Here is a 22,217-nt window from a genome sequence, read left to right on the forward strand (position 1 = left end):
AGCAGACCTTGCTTTTTACAAAAAACAAAAACAAAAAAAACCACCCAAAACAGCATCTGAATTTGAGCTATTCATTATCTTCTAGTGGATGTAGTTAATTTTATGACATTAGTCAAACTGAATCTCTTCCCCCTCTCTGAAAAGTTCAGTGCCAGGATTCTCCCTAGTTATTAGAGATTTTTGGAAGCATTGTTTTTCAGATCTTCAGATACCTTGTGTTTGATCAAAAGATACTTGCAATTATGTAAAGTCAATTCTATTTAAAGTTTATCATGTGAAGTGCATCAATCTCTGGGCTACTTTTAAAAATGCTTGCAGGAGATATGACACAAAACCTTTATATATGCAAAATTGTTTATCCCTCAGTTGTATCATTTTCATAACATTTGAATGGTAATGACTTTAGTAAATTTGCATGATTTACACAGGTATAGGTGTGGTACTAGTGAAAGAATAAAATTCTGTGTCATTTGTAGAGTAAAATTTTCTGAATAGGAAATTCTGTAAACAAAGGAAAAAGTTCTGTCTATAGGATAAGATGTAATTTTAAATTATTATGTACAGTTTTGTGCTCATTTCCTCCAAATAAACTAAACTAATTTAATGGTATTATGATACTTAGTGGAGCCAAACTTGCCTTTTCTTGATTCCTCTTAAAGTTAATCCCAGAGATTTTAATGCTGTAGAAGGTTGACCTAACACAAAATAATACTTGGATTTATTTGGTCAGTGGAATATATAGTGAATGAAGTAGTAAATGTTAGTGAAAATAAAGTAAATATAAGTAATGTATGTTTCTTTTTGCAGTGTTGGAGCAAAGATAGGTTAGTATAATTGGATTGATTCTTGTCTCCCAGTGCAATCAATAAAAGTAATAGCTGACAATTATGTTAAAAGAACATTTTTAATGACTAAACAAATACAGCATTATTTACATGTTCTACATACTATGAACAAATCTAATATTTAGGTACAACTGAGAAAGAAGAAATTTCCAATGCATGGAAACAATGCTATCTTTGATATAATTTACAAAGAAGCAAGAATTTTCAACAAAGGCTGCTTTTCAGCTGTAGAAGGGAACTTCAGTGTTGTTAAAAAAGAGAATTCTCATTTTTCCTTATGAATGCTTTGATTTCCTAAACTCTTAGTGCCCAAAGGATCTAGATGCAGTTTGTCTTATAAATCCATCAGGTAGATGTTGGTTTATTTGAATAATATTAAGGGATGATGCTTTTATCCATGTTTTTCGTCACTAGATAGATAAATTAGTATTCTCTATTTATCTATTAATTTATGTTTTAGGAATTGGATAATTAATCATAATTAGATAACAGATAATTGGATAATTTCAGAATGCTAATAGATAAATCTATCTTTTTTGACCTCTGTTCCCTATATTTTCTATTTGGAGAGGATGGAAGGGAAGGAAGAAAAGAAAGCCCTTGTTCAGAAACTCTATCTCTGTGTTAGAATAAGGTAATTTAGTCTCATTCATAAACAAAATTATTTGCCTCCATGGTTTATGTTCAGGGATGATTCAAAGCCTTTGCTCTCTTGGTAGTCAGAAACCTAATTTCTAGTAAAAATTAATTTGTGAGCAATTCCTTCTTGTTCTACAAGTGTTTTCTATTTTGCCAGACACTAAGGGTTTCTGGCCTAATTGCATTTTTGATAAAGATCAGTCTGTTCCATTTTTAGTGGTTTTAGCTCAGCAAGACTGGTCATCTGTTCAGGTGTCAATAAGGTATGTGATTCCTATATGATATTAGTAATCTTAAACTGAAGTTTTCCAGATTTATTTAACCTGTCATGACCATGGTAACAGGAATTCAGTGTTCCAGATGTCTTACCAGTATCTTGTTCAATAGTGTTATGCCTGTCTTGTTCCTTACATTAAAAGTTTTCCGTTGGATTTCAAAATTTTGCTAGTCATCACTCTGGGACCTTTTCCTTCTGTCAGCCTGTGACTCCTTCTGAGGGTTTTGTATCTTCTTTCATTTTCATAATACCATCATTTCTCACTGTTATAATATTAATGCAATTGTGATCGCTATTGAAATAAGATATTTTTGTTTTGTTGCTAAAATTTGACATTTTGTATACTAAAGTACTTTACAGTACTTTTCCAAAGTGGTCAATTCTGTATACTTTCAGTAGTCCATCACAATAGTGCTAGGAAGTATTACTCTACCAATTTAATTTTGTTTTTCTGAGCAACATGCTTTCTTCAGTACCTACATTTTAATCCCAGTTGCTAGTCCACTGTCGTCTGTTATCCACAGCATATCTGACATTAGTAGGTTTTGTATGTATTAGTACGTATCTGATGTCAGTATGTTTTTTTCCTGTATTCTCTAGCCCAGAATCATGCATTAGCATACATCCCAAGTGCTTTTTGTTTGATTTCACTCAGCTTAATATCTGGATTAGGCATAGGTCCTTCATAAACTGTTTCTGTTTTACTACTGTTCTATCAAGGCTGTCTCAGACATCCAAAATCCCCAGCATAACAAGGCCTCATGCAGCAAATTGCATTGTCTTTTATTTCTTGTTCACAGCTAACCTAAATGTAGGTTCAATAACCTAAATTTTTTAGCTTCCTCCTGTTGTTAAGTGTTTTGTTTAGGCCAATATACTATGAACTCCCGGAAGATAAATATTTATTTGTTCCCCTGAATCAGTGAAAGACTGCTCACTTGGACAGTCTTTGCACTATGATTGTGTGATGGAATGCTTTCGTAACTCATGGGTTACAGCACTGCAAATCAGGCCACAGACTGTAAATGTCTCTTCAGCTTCTGAGTGCAGGGAATGAGGACTTGCTCTTCCTTCGCAAGTGAGTCCAAAATTTGTGTCTGTATATGTGTCTTCATAATTGAGTCTTCAACTGGAAGAAAGTTTCATATATGTGATCCAGGAAATACAAGTGTTTTAAATGTGAATAGGAGCAAAATATTTCTCTAAAATTTTAGAATGATGGATACCAGAAGGGTTTGTTATCAAGGCTGTAAAAGTCAGTTTTAGTCTGTTTACTTTCACTGTATGCTGAGGAAAGGTTAGAGACTGCATAAAGGCAGTGTTGTGAAAGTTTTTTTGAGATCCCAGCTGCTCCAAACACTGTCTTTGAGGTGCTCTCTATTGTATTGGCAGTTAGAAACCAGAAGTGACATTGGAAATTCACTTAAATATGCTTTTAGAAAAATAATAAGGAAAGTGTTTATCAAAGGGAGCATTATCTATTTAAGTTTTTGATGTATTATTCCAGTTCCCCAAAAGGATCGCATGAAATTAGTTTGTGACTGAATGGAGAATGTAGTCCTGAGAATAGATTGATGACAGTATATTCTGTAGTTTTTGCTACTGCTGCATTTAAGCATTTGGAAAGAAAGCCATGTCTAGCTATTGTCTTGGTTTGAAAAGACAGGTGTCTGCTAGGGAAGGCAGAAGCCTCCCTTGAAATGGAAAATGTAAACCCCTTCCCTCTGAATGATTATAATTTTGAAATTAAAAGGTTCTTTGGCAAATATATGGGAATAGGAATAACAGTTCTTTACTAGGAAAATTAAAATACAAGTGTAATAGTACAAAAAAACCCACTGACAGGGTCAGAATATAACCTGACACCCTGTGGGTCAGGGTATTGGTAGCAGTCCAATTGGAATGGTGGCTGCAGTCCTCCTGCAGTGACAGGTATGGTTCTGTTGAAGCAGTGATCCTGTAGAAGGGTGGACTTTTCCTCTGAAGGTCCAGTGGTGGTGTCAATGAACCTGGTCCTCCTCTGGGAATCCAGTGGATAAGACAGTTGCTCCTCTGGGAATCCAGTGGAGAAGGCTGCCTTGGTGTCCCAGTATCTCAGTTTATATCCAGGTAGGAATGCTTGGTTCCTCCCTCTGGGCAGAGCTTCTCGCAATGGGATGATGTAATTGTATCAGTCATGCAGTGAGACTCAATGGCCCATTAACAGAAGATATCTCCCTAGAGGGAGGATTGGTTGTAGAAGAGATAAAGAAAACTGCCCAATTAACAGAAGATAACTGCTCCTTCTCTAACAGATGGCAATAGAATACACGCCCCTAGTCACATCTTGTAACCTAGGACAGTTATGATAATCAAAATCTAGACTTAGTGATACACTGAATATGGGGAAGAGGATATGAGACCAAGTCAACAAAAGCCACCAGGTGTTTTGTGAGGCAGTGTGCTCTGAAAAAATAGTGATTTTTATGGTTGTGTTGTTTGTCAAGTTGATAATCCCCTTGAAAAATTCCTTTGTAAGCTGATTTTTCTTTTCTGTTATGTAAAAGCAGATGGAAATCCTCCAAGCACTACAAAATTCACTAAGTTGCCTCTCCCAAGACATATCAGAACACAGAGCATGTTTTTCAGCCAGTCTGTGTTCATCAGCTGAATAGGTGGGTGGATGGAATAATGCACTTTTGTGGCTGAAGCAGAAGTCATCGTTCGTCCTTTGTTCTCAGTGTGTAACAAGTGCCTTTGGTAGATACTGGGTGGCATTTTTATACAGTTCACTCTTCCTGCATTCTCAGTCCTGAGTTAGTAAGGGTACTGCTGAATGTTGATCTTGTGTTCTTGGCTGAATGTCCAATAATGTGTCTTTAATGAAAACAGCTGTTGGATCTGCTGTTAGCAATGTGTTTCCCAATGCCATTCCTATGACTTGCATACCACATGCACTGAACCTCATCCTGGAAGAATGGCCAAGACTATTTGACAGTTTCAACACCACAGTTGCTCCCATAAAGAGCTTTTGCTGCCAAAGTACCCTGAACTTTGTAAGTCAAGGTTTTATGAACTGAGGCATGTTCAAAATATTTGAATGGGCTACAAGCTCAAACAGAAGCCACAGAATTGGTGTGAATTATTTTTGCATAGCTCTTTGTGCAAATAGTGACAATTCATCATAGGAAAAAAACCTATGGAATTTAAAAACTGGATGTTTTGTTAAGAAGCATTTCAGTAAAACATGAGTAAATCAGAACAACAGTTTACTATGTCTCTGTGTGCTTCCATTAAAAATATGTTTTGGTGATTTTCTATGATCTTGGACTACATATTCTGTTGGTATAACTTTTTTCCCCTAATTTATTGTTCTACTGGAATGTAATACAGAAATATTTTCTGTAATTTTGTTGAATTTGGTTGTGTCAAAGCACATAGAAAACAATGGAATTGTGTGACTGCAGGATTGTAGCCACTGTTAGACTTAAGTGATAAATTCTGAAATCTATAACTGATTATTTAGTGAGTCTATATTCCGCAAGTGAATATCCGAAGTAAACCTGGACTGTTTGCTATTATGAATTGTAACACTGTTTTCAGACACCCATTTAGGAGGAACAAACAAACAAACTTACCTTTTTCTCTGCCTTCGCTCCCCCTACCTCCCTGCCTTCCTTTTTGTCTTAGTCCCCCAATCCCCTCTTTCTCCCTCCCTATTTCTCTCCCTTCCTTTTTCCCTTTCTCATAATTCTTCTCCCTCTTTCTCCTCAAACTCTGCAATGGAAATGTGTTTGCATTCGTGGAATGTGTCTATTCAAATGATAGCCTCTAATCCAGGGCTGGTATGTGAATAAATGTTCTATGGATCTCATAATACACTCAAATATGTATTGTTTTCTTCTATAGATTTTGTTGTTTTATCTTCCATTTAAAAAGCAGCAATAGCATTACTTATCTTCACAACCTGCATGCAGTGTTTGTTTCAACAGGCAGGCAACTTTCTGATCAGAAGATCCTAAAAAACGTTCAGAGGACTCAAATAAATGCAGCTATCCGAATCAGTAAAATTAATTGATAAACTCTTTAAGAGAGAATAACCTCTAAAGCATTAGACTGCATTTTTGGTGTACGCTTTCCTAAAATTGTCGACAGAACACAAAACTCAAGTAAGCATGGTTTTGTGTATAGCTTTTTGAAGTCTCTATGAAATAATTTTACTGTTTAGATTATCTCCATTGTATAATGGTATGCATATAGACGCAAAACCTGCTATTTACAGAGCTTCCTGCTCACATTTTGACTATCTTGCTGCCAAACACTGCTCAGGAAGCTGTTCTTTCTTCTTTCTGTGAACTCTTGTACGAATTAATTTCAGAGGAAAATGGAAATTTTATGCATAGTTTAGATTGTGATTGAGTGGAAGAGAAAAAGGAAACTCAAATACTCTTTACCTCAAAGTGCCTTTTCATTTTTTTCTCATGTATACCACTTTTGTTTTCCTGTTTTTCAACTTTTAATGCTGTATTAAAATGCATAAAAACATGATGATAGGAATCTGTAGGAAAACTGTCAGGACTTAATTTTTGTTCAGTATGTGTTTTATATTTCCTTTGGGTGTTGGTATCTTTTTCCAGCTTAAGAACCAAAAGTGTTACAAAAACAGATGTAGTGAAAATAAGCAAGAGAAGTCTCATTTCCTTTGGTGAACAAAGTTCACAATTAGCTTAAGTGTAATTTTATGCATGTTGTACCCTATCAAGCAGTTTTGTTGACAAAACTGCTTTCTTGGATTTATCACAACTGATAAAAGATCAGTGGTGCCAGACAAGAATTTAGCTACATGGAAAAGGGGGAAAGAGTGGGTCAGATGTAATAACATATTCTAGATGTTATTCCTGCCAACAATTAATGGGAAAATTAATTTTATGAAGCTCTGTTTACAGACTGACATCTGGAGGACTTCTCAGCTTGGATAATTTCCAGTGTGTAGATTTATGTACTACTATTCCTCCTCTTTTCCCCTTTTTTCCTTAAATATTTCACTTTTCAGATCTGTACCATTCAGTTAATTGTGAATGAATGTGAATTATTTTGTTGCTGTGATTTCTTTTAGAATTCAATGTGCATAAAAACTGAAAATACTTGCTAAAACAGATATTCAGTGAATACTTATCAAAATGTATTTAGAGATATATCTATAAAAAATCAGAGTTCTTTTAACTTAAAAAAGTTTTGATCAGAGAAGTCAGAATATAGACCATGAGTAGAACTTCTGAAGTATGAAATGAAAAGCTTGTAGTCCTAGCAGAAAAGGTCTTTTTTTTCTTTTTTTTTCTTTTCTTTTTTTTTTTTTCCCATATAGCTGTCCTTCTGAGTTGTAAAATGTTTCTGAATCACAAAAAATCCTGGTCTACTATGGTATAAATATTATATTGAGTAGTGTGTACTTATGCCTTTTCTTTTTCAGACTAGTGAAATTTTGAAATTTGCTTTGAATGTTTCTTTCAATGTGACAGTAGTCATAGGGAAGGTGCAGAGACCACACTCCTGTGGGAAATCATAGCATGTTGTCCAGGGTATCCATTGTTATCTTGAGGATGTGTATCTGTGCTGATTGGAGCAAGAAAATGGAATCTCCTGTTAGTTTCATTGGAAGAAATGGGTACCACTTGTGTTGAGGCAGGCTGTGTGTAGATGAGGGTCCAGTCATGTGACCCAGCCCTATGCATCTGACCAAGTTAAGGGACATGCTTAGCAAATTTGAGTAGCTCCTTTATTTAGAAGGTCATACTGGTATTAGAAGAGCAAGGTAGAAATGATCCTATAAACCTTGATCCTGTAATACTCATTGCCTCAAAAAAGGCGAAAGTGTAACTATTATATTGCTTTCTTTTCTGATTACTTATTTAAATATTGTCACAAAAATCCTAATGAAATCCTGCCCCATTGAGAACAAGTGGTTTTAGCACATGGAATGCCTTTATGAAAAAACAGCATTTAAAAAATAGTTCACAGTAAAGAGTTATTGGCATCCTTGCAGAAGTAACATGTTATTACTACTCTTAATATCGATGCTGATAGTACTGCTCTGTGGGTTCTGTCTAAATTTTCTTTTTTATATAAAATAGTATGCCACTGGTAACATTTCAGTTGTCAGTATTCTCAGTAAAATAATTTTATGGAAGAAGTTAATTTTACTTTTAATTGTAATAACTTCTGATGGTATGATGACAAGTAAATGTCAATTAATCTCTCACATTAAAATCAAAATCATGACATCCTGCTTCCTTTTAACAAGTAGTGTGTTGTAGCTAAGGACAAATAGACCTTTTCCAATTCTTACTCAGTTACTGTCATGATTGAAAATGAATGAAATATTTTGGCACCAAAGGCCACCAGTCCTCAAGGCTATGTAAGTTACTGAATTTTGGGTTTTAGAGTGAATGTTAGAAAATTTCTCTATTTCCATGTAGAAATTCAATAGATACTAATTTGGTGAGTTTTCACTCATGCTGTTACAAAATGTTATAATACTAAAATGTATGATGCCATTCTTAATAGTTCTTTGGGGCAAGAAACCTTAATTTTGTATGCTGTATTTACAGGCTAGTGTTTAAGAATGTAGATTTTATCTGAACAATAAGAATGTGAAAAATCTAAATTTACTTTTAAAGCACTGATTTCCATTTCCTCAAATCTTGTAGTTTACATTTTAGTCATAATTTTCAAATGGCCACAGGAGTACTGGTTTACAGATATTTATTTTCATTTAGGCTGTTGGTACATTTATATTTAATGCAATGTCAGACATGACCCTACTGTTACAGTATTTTAACATGAAGAAGTTTTTTTAATTTCCAGTTTTCTCTTTGATTTTCATAGCAGGTATCCTAAATATTTGAAGCTGTCATGGGTTGCAAGTCTGACACATTTACTCCTGACCTTCCTTTACTACTGACAACATTTGCTTGCTGTAAATCAAACATAAATCCTGTGATGCAACTTAAACTTTCTCTCAGGGTGTATTTGGATAAAGCAGCTTGTGTCTTTACTCTTCCTTAGGAGCCAAAGCTGCTGTATTAGTTCTTTATCTGAGAGGATTGAGTGTTTTCACGGGCTTCACTGGAGCTGCTGTGCTTTACCCTGGCTAGTCAGGGTGGTACATTTCTGCGAGACATGGTGCATTGGTTTGCCAGTGCTTCTGAAACTACCAGGGAAAATGCAACTCTCCTACTTAGAAATGCAACCTTATTTTTAATTTTACTCTTTTACTTTAGTAAAGGGAGGATAGCCTGTGTTGCTGCAAATTTGATGCACTTTTTATGGGGCCTGGAGTAGAACATGCCTTTTCAAAATAGAACAGCTCTTGCATGAAGGTAAAAAGTCTGTGCGCACCATTGGGAGTTGATGTGCTGCTTACAAACATGTGCTTTCAGAGCCCAATAGATGAGTACATGGATTTGTTTGCTTGCTAGTGGTGTTCCTGGGAGGGCTGTTAGGAAAAGAGGTGGCTCAGCTGTGTACTGTATTGTTGGCAATGCACTTACTATGAGGCCATCTTTTTGCTGTGGAACAGTGACACATCCTCCAGTGTCCTGACCACAGCTGTTCTGAAATAAATGTACATCAACCTATTCCACTGCAAGCTACTCCAGCTGATGCTACTACTACTAGATTATACCTCTCTTCATAGTTTAAATGTAGGTATTTAAACATATTTGAAGAAAAAGAGCTGTAAGTAATTGTGTTGTCTAATGAATGGCTCATACAGCAATATAGAAACATACAAAGATGTTATACCATACATCCTATAATCACTGGAGTAAGGCATGTTATTGGACACTGAATGTGTCCCTGTGTTTTCTCTAATAAAAATACTATATTTAATAGCCCATCCAAAAAAATCAGCATGTCATTCTCTGTGGCAAGCTAACAATCTTCATAAGATGTGTTGATTTTTTAAAAGTTATTTCATTCACACTTAATTACTTTATTACAAAAATAGCTTCGAGTAATCTGATCTTTAATAAAAATCACATTATTTTCCATGTTTTATGTGGAACCAGTTTTGCATATTCTGTGGTCTAAATTAATTCAAACTTTTTTGAGGATGACATAAGTAGTAGAGAGAATTCATTGAAACATAATCAGCCTTTCTAAATAATGGTAATAGTTTTCTTTAGCAAATATTTCCTTAAAGTGAAAGTAAAGACTATTTTAGTTTTATGTGTTCCTGTCAGCTAATTTATCGACTCTTTTTCCTCAATTATGCACCAGTGAATTTGTTTTGTTGCATAAACCCCACATTGTGTCTTCCATTTCCAACTAGGTGGCTGTGCTACAATCCCAGAGTCTGATCTAGAGGAAAGGACCGTTATACCAGGCTCCACAGCAGTGTTTGCCAGTCAGGGGCAGACCACAAAGCAGAAATCCAAGCCTGGTAAGAAAAGGAAAATTATGTTATTTCACTTAGAGGTGTACAGCTCATCTTTTCAGAGTGCTTGTGGACATATGAAAAAAATGGCGCATATTTCAGCCTTTGTTGGCATAATTTCTAGCTTTTCTTGCTACAATAGTGCAATGTGTAGGATTCTGAGCTTATCCAGCTTCTTCTGTCAAGAATGGCTCAACTGTAAAGGTCAGTCTTGGAATTAAATAACTTCACAGTTCAAAGGTTTTGTGCTACGTAATACTTGAGATTCTCACAGGTTTTATTCACGATCTCTTCCACAGAGGCAAAATGAAACTAAGGGCATTTTGGTGTAATAAAGGGACTTTTTTTTTCCTGTGGTATGGTGGTTACACTTTGTGCCAGCTGATTAAAATATCGTCATTACTTATCTTTTGTGGGGAGACTTCCTAGAATTTCAGAAAAATATTATTGGATATAATAAAATGAAATTATACTGGCTATAAAATATGCTGCATACAGTGATGACACATTTTCTGGAAAGACTTCTTGCTGCCGGGAACTGTGATATAGTGTTAACATATTTTAAAAGCAGCACTGTAAAGTACTGCCTTGCAGTTTAATAAAGTGTCTGGTAAATTCTCAGGGTTTGACTATAGCAATTTCACATTTTGCTTACTAAGTTGTACCTTCACACTTTTTTTCCCCTCTCCTTGTCTGATTTTATCCTATAATACTTATTATAAAGTATATTTGAATGTTGCTTGTAAATCAGAAGTCTTCTTTATGGTTAGGTGTTAAAGTTAAGAAAAGCAGCTTAGAGATTGCAACCAGCAACAGTCAAAAATAAAGTCCTTACACATCTGCAAAACCCAGTCAATTGTGGTTTTAAAAACCATTCAGCTGCTTGTTTGCCCAGCTAACTGTAGCACAGACAGGCAGGGAGTTGGAATAGATAGTTAACTTTAATAGCAGAATTTACATTAGCAAATTTTTAATAGTGGGCAGGAAAGAAGGATATCTAAGGCAGCAATGTATAATAATGCCACAGTGTAACTTAAAAATTAGTACCTGCTTACAAAACAACCTGAAAATCCCCTGAAGACCTACAGCTCTGACTTTTCTAGAGTGCGAATTACCTGTGGTCCTCGTGGACTTCAGTTCATTAGAAAAGAGCCTGTCAAAGTTGACATAAATATAGTTTAACCTTTGCCGTCTGGCTATGTTAAGTAACCTCCTGGTAATGGAAAAGTATGTAATCTCTCTGATGTAGGATACAATCCTGATTAAATTCCAACTTCAGGCAACTAGACTAATAAATCACAAACATATGGCAGTTTATTTCTTTGTCTGATGCTCCCGTCTTCTGATCAAGCACATATATGTTCTTCAGTAGATAGTGTTCTCCTATATTTAAATAACCTTATTACTGAAAAGACTAGCATGAGTGGAAAAGTGTAGAAATGTATTCATGAGCTCCAGAAACAACAGCATGGGGACCTGCATATCCTAGTCTAGGTCTTAGCCCATGATATAAATTGAGATTTACGTCACATAGCTGGCTGTTGTTGCTTTGTAACTTATAAAAGGCAGAATGAAAACTTTGAAAGCTTTTAAAAAGTCTTCAGGTTTACAGCCATGTGTTATACTAGTGAGTTTAATTCATTCATGGTAAGAATTGACTGCCATCTGCCAGTTAGTGCTGCAATATAGAGAACACCTAGAATATCTGCCACCAAATTCTAATTGCTATGAGTGTAAGAGCCAAGGGAGCTACTTAAACCTGAAGGTAACAGTAGGCATGAAATCACAGCCTTTCAATGTTTTTCTGTACATGATATTTTTGGACTGAGTTCTTGCTCAGGCACTGCAGCAAGACCATGGTGATTACAAAGAGCCCTCAAAGAATATTTTCTGTGTCTTATGTATCTTTTTATTTAAGTTTGCATTTTATTCAACTATGTGAAGTAAATGAGAGAGAAAAAAGGACAAAGAGTAAAAGTAATTTTTCTTGATATATCTTCCTTCATTTCCTAATGGAGTTCAAGACAGATTCTCATGATAAGTTGAGAGTTGGTTGTTTGATGACCCTAGTGACCTAGTGGGTCATTTCCAACTCAGGATGTTCTGTGATTATATGATAATGTGTTGTATGAGCTATGCAAGGAACTGAGGGAAATGAGGAACTGAGACCTGGAAGACTGTTCTGTGAGAAACAGTGCTGTCGGGCATCATCCTGTCACAAACTTGCAAATTATCTCATGTAAAGTATTATATTGAGACTTTCCAGGCAGCTGCTAAGCATGTGAGCAAGACTTTTGGCTTTACTTGTAATAGTTACTTAGGAGATCAGAAAATGACATCTACTAGTCATCTACAAGTCTGTGGAATGAATGTGGCTTTAGCCCAATCATGGAGTCTCTTTGGAAGGGGAATTACTAGATTTATGATGTTTTCTTTTAATTGCTGAAATAGTTCTCACTGTGTTGTTTTTCTTATTTTTTCTAATCCAAGTATATTGTGATTTCATAGTAGAGAATGGGATTACATGAATGATATTTGGAAGCTAATGGTATTATTGCAGTCGTAGGAGTAGATTCTTTTAGATGGCTTTTGCTTTGAGTAGGTACAAAATACTCCTTTGAACATTCTCTGTCCCAGTGAATGGAAAATACTTATTCCATTTCTTACCATCTCAAGGCATGGCATCTGTGTGCATTGCATTGAGAGGAATAATGTTAGCATGATAAATCCCTGCTGATTTTGTTCTTGCTGTTTTGGTTAGGAGGACAGAGCAGCATATATTGCATATAGACTGCACAAGCCTAGTGGAGAGTTTGTATGTAATTTGAAATTCACTTGTTATGTCTTTACTTCTTCCGTGAGCTCTCAGCTATAATACCAATATACACCAATAATACTGCTCTACTGCAGTCAAAAGTACAAATGTAGTGATTGTAGACTCTATGTAAGTACTGTAGAGTTCCTTTATCTTTTGATGTACTCTTCCTGCTGTCTTCTGTTTTCTTCTTTACAAATTATGAATTTCTAAATAGAATTGCATCTGCTTGGGTGATTTGATTTAATGGAGAAGTTTTCATGTGTTCTAGAAGGTAGCAATTAACAGAGCTTTGCAGAGCTCCACTTCTCAAGCTCTTACTTGTGCTAGAATATTTCTGATGGAATTAATTGAAAATATGGTTTGTCACAAAGAGGTATAAAGAAGCTCTTGTACCTGTAGGCTTTCTAGAGAAATCTCTAAGAAATATGGGAAACTACCTTAAAACAGCAATTGAACTGTGGTGGTGGTGAGCTTTAGGATGTAATAACAACATATGCATTTATCAGTATATAGTCCTTAAAGTAAGTATTTTGAACTCCTTGTATGCCCTGTGCTACATGCTACTTACTAGGATAGAGAACTTCCTAAAACCCCTTTTTTCCAACCAATACTCCTACTGATTATTTTACACAGAAAGGGTCTGGTTATTTTTTTGTGAGTAAAGAGTTTTATACTGGTAAATCATGACTAACTTCACTAAATTGATGGAAAAGCAGATTAAAAGTTTGTATAAATAAAAGAATGTTTGGCTTGAAAAATGTGTCTTGTTTTTTTGGTTGGTTTTTGGTTGGGTTTTTTTTGTGTGAAACCATTGTGCTGATTACATTGCAATTACCTTACTTGTTCAGGATTTTACAGCACTGGGAGTCAGATTTGTCAAGTGTCATGACATGCGGGTATTGGAATTTTCGCAACTTTTAAGGCTTGATTTTCCTGGCAGAATTTTTCAGCTAAGATCCCATAAACCTATTCTGTAGATACTCTATCTAAACAACAACAACAGAAATTTTAATATTTAAGGGAAATATTTGCCTGACTTTGCCATGATAATTCAGAATAATGTCTCTTCCTAAGAGAGCAGTATGGCTCCGTATTTACATTTATTGTTTAAACACAAATATTTCTGAGAAGCAGTTATAAGACAAAATATTTAGCATTTGGATTTGCTACTGTGCTTCCACTGTTTTAGTTAAATTCTTTGTATGTTGCTGTCATGCAAATATTTAGATGGCTTAAAGATTAAATTTCAAAGTTCTCATCTTCTATGATTATATTTAGTAAAGTAAACAAACTTCTATACTTTAATACTCAAAGCATCTAAGACCAAAAACTGTGTCAGCATTTATATTTATGATTGGAATAGATTTTTAACTGTCTGTAGTTTGAATCTGGATTATTATTTTTGATTAAATAGACAGGCACCCATACATAGATGACACCGAGGTCGAGCTATAAATTCCAGTAAAGCAAGATATTCTGAGTCAGATTTTAAAAACACCCTCCAAAGTTGCACCTAGACACTGTACAGCTGCATGTCTTCAGTGTATTTTATTTGTTTTGTTACTTTTTCTCCAGTATTGAATGGCAATGTTCATGTAGATGTTGTAGGTGCCGTTTAAGAGTATCTTTCTACTTCACCCTTCTAATCAAAGATTGCTGTTTTTAATAGCCTAGACAATTTTAGGAACTATTCCATGGTTCCAGCTCACAAAGATGTTTACTTGCACAAACTTTTTAATAGACAAGATTGAAACTATTTTCCTTTAAAGGGTCCAGGGACACATTTAAATTTATCTATGTGCTTAATTTTTTCTTATGAATACACAACTGTGTGAAACTGCAAACTACATCTGCTAAGTAGCTCATCAAAAAATGATGTAATATAGGATGAAATTTTGTGATATTGTTTCATATATTTGATTTTAGAAAGGAGTAGAGTACTCTTAAACACTTGGCTTTGTAAAAAGAGTTGATAGTAAAGAGCTTTTGGATATGAATTGCTGCCAGCTCTCCACTGAGTCTTATTTTTGTGCTGAACTGTTCTTAATATTATTTCTTGCCTGTACATATGAGGATAGGCATATGCTGGAATTTGTTTTGAAGGGTGCATAAATTTCCTGTGAAAACTCTAAAGCAGGTCTGTGAAAGATTTCTATTTTCTCTCAGACATATATTGTTTATATATTGGACTAATAACTGGCCCTACATTTTCAACATGCATGAGGAAGGTGCAGTTGGCCTTACTACTGTTATTGTAATTATCGTAATTTGCTGCACTAGTAATCATTTGAATACTGATGTTTTTGCCAATTATAGCAAAAGTGTTTGCAATGTACAAAGCAATTCACTTTTCCAGGTTTGACAGTATAATAGGACAGGAATCAATTGTACTACTAACTGTATTGTATATGAGATTAAATAAAAGGGAAATGTTTAAGTTAAGCTAAAGATAATTTTGAAAAAATGTCCATACTGTCTAGAGGGGGATTTCATAGTGAACTTTCTAAACAATCAGCTGAATCAATCAGTACTGTTTGCAACACAGCCTTTTCATGGCTACAGTCTTGAACCTGAACTTCTGTCTGAAGTTTGGTTACTGCACTCATGGCATGAGTTTTTTAACAGACTTATTTTTAAAAAATAGTGAAGACCCAATTAACAGGGCTCATCTGAAGGGGTAATTGTGATGCTGACAGTTTGAGTACAGTTTCAAGCATTCTGACAAGAGAGTTGCAACACAGTGTTTGGTCATCGGCTAACAAAGAATCCTGAATTAGAAACAAATCTGTCAAAAAATGCATAAACTTGTGATGGCCTCAAGTAAGTGAAAGCCCCTTCAGACCTAACCTTATTAGTTGCTCACTTAGGTATTTCCCACTGATGTATTGTGGTATTATGAGACTAGATCCTTCTTTCTTTCCATATGGACATTGCTATACAATAGGAAAGATACCAGGGGCCTGCAGCTGGGCCCACCTAATACTCCAAAATTACTAAGCTAATTGTTTCCACAAGAAAAGGTGCAAAGAAAATCACCGGGCTACAAAAAGCCTATTTTTCTGGAGAGGGTTGAAGAGATTTATGGAGGTTTTCTTTTCCACAGAGTCTGTTTTTCTAAAGAACAGTACAGCTTAAGAGATTAATGTGAGAATTCCTTCATTAAGTCAATACCAAATGAAGTATAGTTTCTATTTTAGCAAGAGCTTGTATATACATCTCCTCTGAAATGTAATATAGCACATGAGAACACAGCAAGTCTTATATATGTTCTATTATTTGCAGATTGTGCTATATTATAATGTGTATTGCCAACCTGCAGTGAGTAAAGAGATCAGTCTCTGTTTGCCCCATACCAGCAAACCAGTTATAGTGTTTTACAAAACACTATATATATATACCAGTCATAGTGTTTTACAAAATGTTTTCATTCAGAGGTTAAAAAAGTCTCTGATTAATTTCTTTGTTTCATGACTGTCAATGTAACAAAGAACTGAGGACTACCTGACACTGCTTCATGGGTTGTCTCAGAATTTGCTGTGACATCACAGAAAAGACCTAGGAAATGAACAAGTCATGGCAGAGACAGCCTGACCCTTTTCCTTCACATTTGGTGGCTTTAATAGAAAGAATTGTTTGTGTAAAGTGTTCTGTTTGTTAATGAAGAGAGAATTCAAAGGCACTCTTAAACTCTTAAAATTATTAGCAAAAGGTTGCTATTGCTGCAGTTAGGGAGCAGAAAAGAGTGATACGAGGCATAACAACATGTTCATGGCCATATCCAAAGATTTCTGGAATCTATCAAAAATTCTTTCCTTATTTTTAACAAGACCTGAACATGAGAAATCCTGATGAGGTAAGGAATACATAAAAGATAGATTGAGAAGACAGGGCATGCTAAATATGAAACAAACCCAAAAATAAAATCTAAACACATTTTTAGGAATTATGATTAGATTTTGTAGGCAAGAAATGAGAATTGTAGCACAGTGGAAGAAAAAAAAAAAACAAAACAGAAGTTTAAAAGCTTTTTTTTGTGACTAAATGTTGGTTTTCATATTTTCTTGGCAGTTTTCCTGCATAATTATGAGTTTAAGTAGATGATTGTCTGTCACTAGGATTCATTACGCACTTTTCTTCTGCAAGTAAAGATGGGCAGGAAAGAAACTAGTCAGACTTCTCTGTTATTTGCTGCTGCCTACTTTTCATATGTGTTGGTGCAGATTAATACTCCATTTTCCTTCTGAGTTTTTATAAGACATCTTGTGTTGCTTTTGTTTCCTCACACCAGTTATTTCCTCCACTGCATCAAGTGTTGACGTTTAAAGTGCACTCTATAAATATGCCCAGTGTTCTGTGTTTTTTCTCATGGATTTGAACTGCTGGCTACTGTATTCTTTAGCTCACATGAAGTCTTTTTACTGAATACTCAGTAAAACTTGTTTCTCAACACGTATGTTTATCTACCTAATGCACTACTGGCTCTCCAGTTCTGCAACACAAAGCTTTGTACCTAGTTTTTTGTTTAACTGGAAAATCATAATTTTTGTGCAGAACATGGATAGCTTTGAATTTTATGTATTCTTTGGATTAGTGCATTACTCCTGGCTTCACTTCTTTTGTCAGATCTTTGTTTGTGAGATAGTACACAGATATCTGTGTTACTTTCTTGACATTATAGAATAGTATCTGTAAAATTTACATTCTGCTGTTGGTTCTATATATTTATTTGTGTTAGATATTAATGGTTCCTATATGTACATGTCAGTCTTTGAGAACTATAAACATATCATGCTTTTCTTATTTCTAATGAGGTGTTATTATTTAAGAGAAAAAAAAAGGAGAGAATAAAAGGACAGAGACACTCATCAATGTATTATTTGAATGCCTGCTCAAAATGCCAAGCCAAGAAGACTTTAGATGTTGCCAGGCATATTGAATCCTGCTCAGGTTTTCATAGCCTGAACAACAGAGTTGGCAGACAGCCACTTCTGGCTTCTGCCATCCATCTTTGTATAAAAGAGGTAATTAAATTGGAGGCATTCAATAGCACAAAACAGAGCCAAGCACTCCACTTTCAGATCTCCTCTACTGCTGAAAAAACAGTACTGCAAATTTCAGGAGATCCCAAAAACTTATTGAGCGCTCCAAGGAGGAGTTTTTGTGATGCAGAAACTTGGAATTGTATGACTTATGTATTATATAAAAGTCAGATTATACTTAAGGGTAAGGGTTATTTTTATCCAAAAACTGTTTCACTGCCTTTTTAGAACCCTGAAGTTAATATTTTTGTAATTGTTTGATATATCAGATGAATATTAGTTATTTGTTAATTCCAGGATGAGCCTTTAAAATGGTTTTCCAGGTCTTTTTTTCCAGGTTATACAAAATGCCAAGACTGACTTTATAGCTTGTCAACATTGGCCACCAAATGGAGATTAGCTCTAGATCTTTAGGAACTGTTTGCTGGAAAAAAAAATGACATTGTGGAGGTGTTAGAGGTTATTTTCCAAAATATCTTCTTTTAGAAGTAATTTTAGTGTCTTGCACCCCTTTCTCCCCTCACCGTTCCAGAAGGCAGCCATCCATATTATGAGCTAATGGCTTAAACGTTCTTTAGAAAAAGGAAAAAGGGACTGTTTTTGAGATACAGGATTGCATGAAAGCACCTGAAACTGCTAGGATCAGTTCTCTCTCCCTGAGGGCTGACTCTGCAACCCCCTGAAAAATAAGGATTTGAATGGAAACAGTGACTCTCATTTAAAGAACTGCTGACACGCCTCAAAAGAGGGAGCACATTCCTACATGCTCTTTGTTGGAGAATGTTACTGGAACTGCAAATAGGTTTTCCATGTCATTTTGTGGAAATTATCAGTGCCATTATAAGCCACCTTTTTGCTAGAGTTTTGCTAGAGCCTTGAATTGTCACAGAATGGATATTATTGGTAATATGATGTATATTGCCAGTTCACATCACCTTAGTTAAATAATATTGTGAATAGTATTGAAATATTTCTGGGGTTGGAATAATTTTTTTTTTCCTCTTAATTATTGAAATGAAATAGTCAAAATGCTACTGCACCCTCAAGGTTCTACCACTCAGCTTTTATATAGAGGCAATGTGGTTGCCATTCTTGTACAGGTAGGTGATACTGTGATCTTGGTGTTTATATGTCTCAAAAGAGGCTTGTACCCTAAATCTCAGTAGTCTGTTGTAGATAAAAATTTTTCTCACTCTGGTGTGCTGGAGCAGTACACATTTCAACCATACTGGCTGTAGCTCTTAATACTGGTTACTTAAAATGGACACTACAATTCTTATTTTACATTTGTATACTGTAGTGTTAAGAGCTCTTCCACAGTTTTTAAATTCTTCACTCACTTCTCCAGAGTGAACATATGCCTAATCCACATTGTACTTTTAAAAGTAATATCTTATGGGGCCCCATCCCTGTGTGCTGTCACAACCATTATAGCTGATGGACTGTCACAAACTCCTTGAATTGGTTCTCATTGCCTGTGATTGTGAGATGCAGTACATGTGACTAGGTTGTACCTAATACTTGCATCTGTCATATTTTTAACTTTAATCACTGGAGAATTAAATGTAGTAGTTATTGACACTTTGACTGTAGTTAATGTGGGTCTTCTGATATCTACTGATCAAGGGACAGATCAATTGTAATGGCAGAATTCAAGAGTTAGGCTTCCAGAACTGATTCAAGTTCACCACACTGATAAGGGTGATTGGATGACTTTGTTAAGGAATTGTTTACTACCCTGCGACCAAACAATATTACACTTAGGAAGATTTCCACAAGAGGGACAAGCAACAGCAGAGCAGTAGCCCTTGTTATTAAAATGAACAGGTCCAACAATGCAATGCTTATAACTTACTCCAAGGTAAGCAGTTATTTTGTCAGCCTCATCAAATATTTATCAGCCATCTCTGCTAAGCACATTCTACTTTGGAGTTATTTTGTGTTGTACTCCACAGAGTATCTTCCCAGCTATTTCACTTGTTAGAATAATTATGTCTTCATGTGGTTGGGTGTCACCCTCACCAATTTAGTATTAATCCTACTGAAATGTTTCCAAAAGTAGGATACGAGGCTGAAGTAGGAATGAATGAAAAACTGGGTAAGTGCTGAATTTTTTAATAACTGCTGGAACATACAACGAGGTGTACTCCTGCTGCCCAAAGCAGTGCATGAAGCAGGTATGTCTTCCCAATCTGTGTTAATGTATATACCTGTGCATCAGGGTTTAATGAGCAGTAGGTCAGTGCACAAGGCTGAATAAGTTTAGAATTTTGGAAACACAGGCTGGAAGCGAAAATAGTCTGTATTTCCTAGGACAGATTTTGTTTTCAAAGTTTGGTTCTCTTTTAAAGGGAAAAATAGAAAGATGTTCCAAATCCATTCTGTTAATCAGAACAGGGTATGATATTTAGAGTGGTGTTAGAGCTAAGTGTGATTCCTTTCATGGTACCCCTAAAACAAATGTATGATATCACTTAATGAAGACACATTTCTTTTATTAGTGTCATGTTATTTTATGGCCCACATTCCCTCGCAGGACAAGGTGAACCACAAGAGAAACCCTGTAGTTCCTTAGCTTGCTCAGTTTCTAAATAGAGCAAAAAAATTTGTGGCACTGGTAGACTACATAGCTTTCCAGCTCACTGTGTAGTTACTATGTTGCAAATAAGATACTACTTAATAAAACCTGAACTCTTCATTTAGTTGTCTTTAAATATTTTTAGGGCCCTTGCCCTGTAGAAGGCCCTTACCTTTTTGTTTGTAATTGAGTTGAATCAGTGATTTATTTTTTTAATATGTTTTGACTCAGAGATATCATAGGTGTCTTCAGATCTAATACCTTGAGTGTCAAGGACAGAGTGATGGTCTGTGTAGCACTGTGCAATACCCCAGTTATGTATTAACACCCTGGAGAATACTACTTTAGAAGTTAGAAGCTAAGTTTGTTTTCTGGAAAATAGCCTTAGCAAAATGTTGTAACTTGGATTTTGATGTGATCTCAATCCCATTGAAGAAAACCTTAAATAGTAAAGGTAGAAGTAAGAAATAGTAAAATTATATGCAGTTAGAGTCAGAGGTCTCCTGTGGCTGTGTTTATCAAAAAAGTTTTGTTCTTTTCTACCTTTATTATGTTGTGTATATTCCAGCAAATGTTACATTTATTTTCATGTTTATGAGTACTAACAATTTGTCACTTTGAGCTTGGCAACTGCTGTCATTGCTGGTGAGAAAGATGAAAAAGGAGCAAGGTAAGAACAGGGGATAGAAGACAATAGCACAGTAGAAAATACATTAAATGTACCACATCACATGGGTATTAGTTCTCTCCCCTGTAGTCATAATTCAGTAAAGCTTTTGATTGTGAAAAGTGTAATTAAAAACATGTGCATGCTTTCCCCTGGGCTGCACTGCTAGCAGCATTAAACAAGCAATCACTGCAACTGTTCCTCAGGCCTGTTGCAAAACATGCCTGAAAAGATAACTTCTGCAGAGCCTGGGGTAGCTAACTCAAAATTAGACTGGTTGTATCCAAATGAGCTACAGCCTCGAGTGGGGAGGTTGCCATGGCTTTATCTTCGCATCCTCTCAGCCGCCAAGTGTTTCTTTATTCACTGGTGCCAGCACTATTTATAATGACCAGATGGTAAGGCAGCTTTAGGGAGCTGAACAGATTGAAATTTCAAAATGTGGTTCAAGCTGGTTTTTTTATAACCTTAATCTTTATCCGTATAGACAGACCATCAGAAGGAAAGGTTGCTGTCTTGTGGGGTCAGTGAGCTGTAACTGTGTCCACAGCTGCAAAACTGCTAGTTCTGCTGTGGGAAAGGCTGGTATGTGCATCATGATGCAGGGAGGAGAGCATGAACATCCCTGTGGCAGCAGACCATAGCTATGTCAAATTAAGTATAAAATGTGATTGCCTTCTAGCTTTTGACTTGATCAGCCATCTGAATCATTCACCTCATAGTGGCAGGAGCGTGAGTGCTGGGTCAAGGAATAAGGGAATGGGGAAGCCACAAGTGCCCCACCTTATGTTAGCCTATGCTGTCAGAGTAGCTAAAGCACAATCAAACCCTTAAATAGGAGCATTGAGAAAAGAATCCTTAATGCTTAATAGGATATTTTGTGTGCCATGCCTTATTAAATGTAATTGTAAAGTTATTCTGAGTTCTCTTACCTAATG

The 22,217-nt window shown here is 35.6% G+C and overlaps 1 protein-coding gene across 4 annotated transcripts in view; it reads left to right on the forward strand.

The window, feature by feature from the left end:
- The window catches only part of BBS9 (Bardet-Biedl syndrome 9), a 299,832-nt gene that overhangs the window by 164,628 nt on the left and 112,987 nt on the right, over window positions 1-22,217 (forward strand). For 2 of the 4 annotated variants that reach the window (XM_053949185.1, XM_053949253.1), the window contains exon 23: window positions 10,073-10,183. The exons of 1 other annotated variant lie outside the window; for it this stretch is intronic. In XM_053949185.1, the coding sequence (XP_053805160.1) occupies window positions 10,073-10,183 (111 nt within the window). Of the gene's footprint in view, window positions 1-10,072; window positions 10,184-22,217 lie in introns of those variants that run through there. One more of the 4 variants, XM_053949328.1, reaches the window with a different exon arrangement.

Source organism: Vidua chalybeata, chromosome 1 (assembly GCF_026979565.1).
Source record: "Vidua chalybeata isolate OUT-0048 chromosome 1, bVidCha1 merged haplotype, whole genome shotgun sequence".
Classification (NCBI taxonomy): Eukaryota; Metazoa; Chordata; class Aves; order Passeriformes; family Viduidae; genus Vidua; species Vidua chalybeata.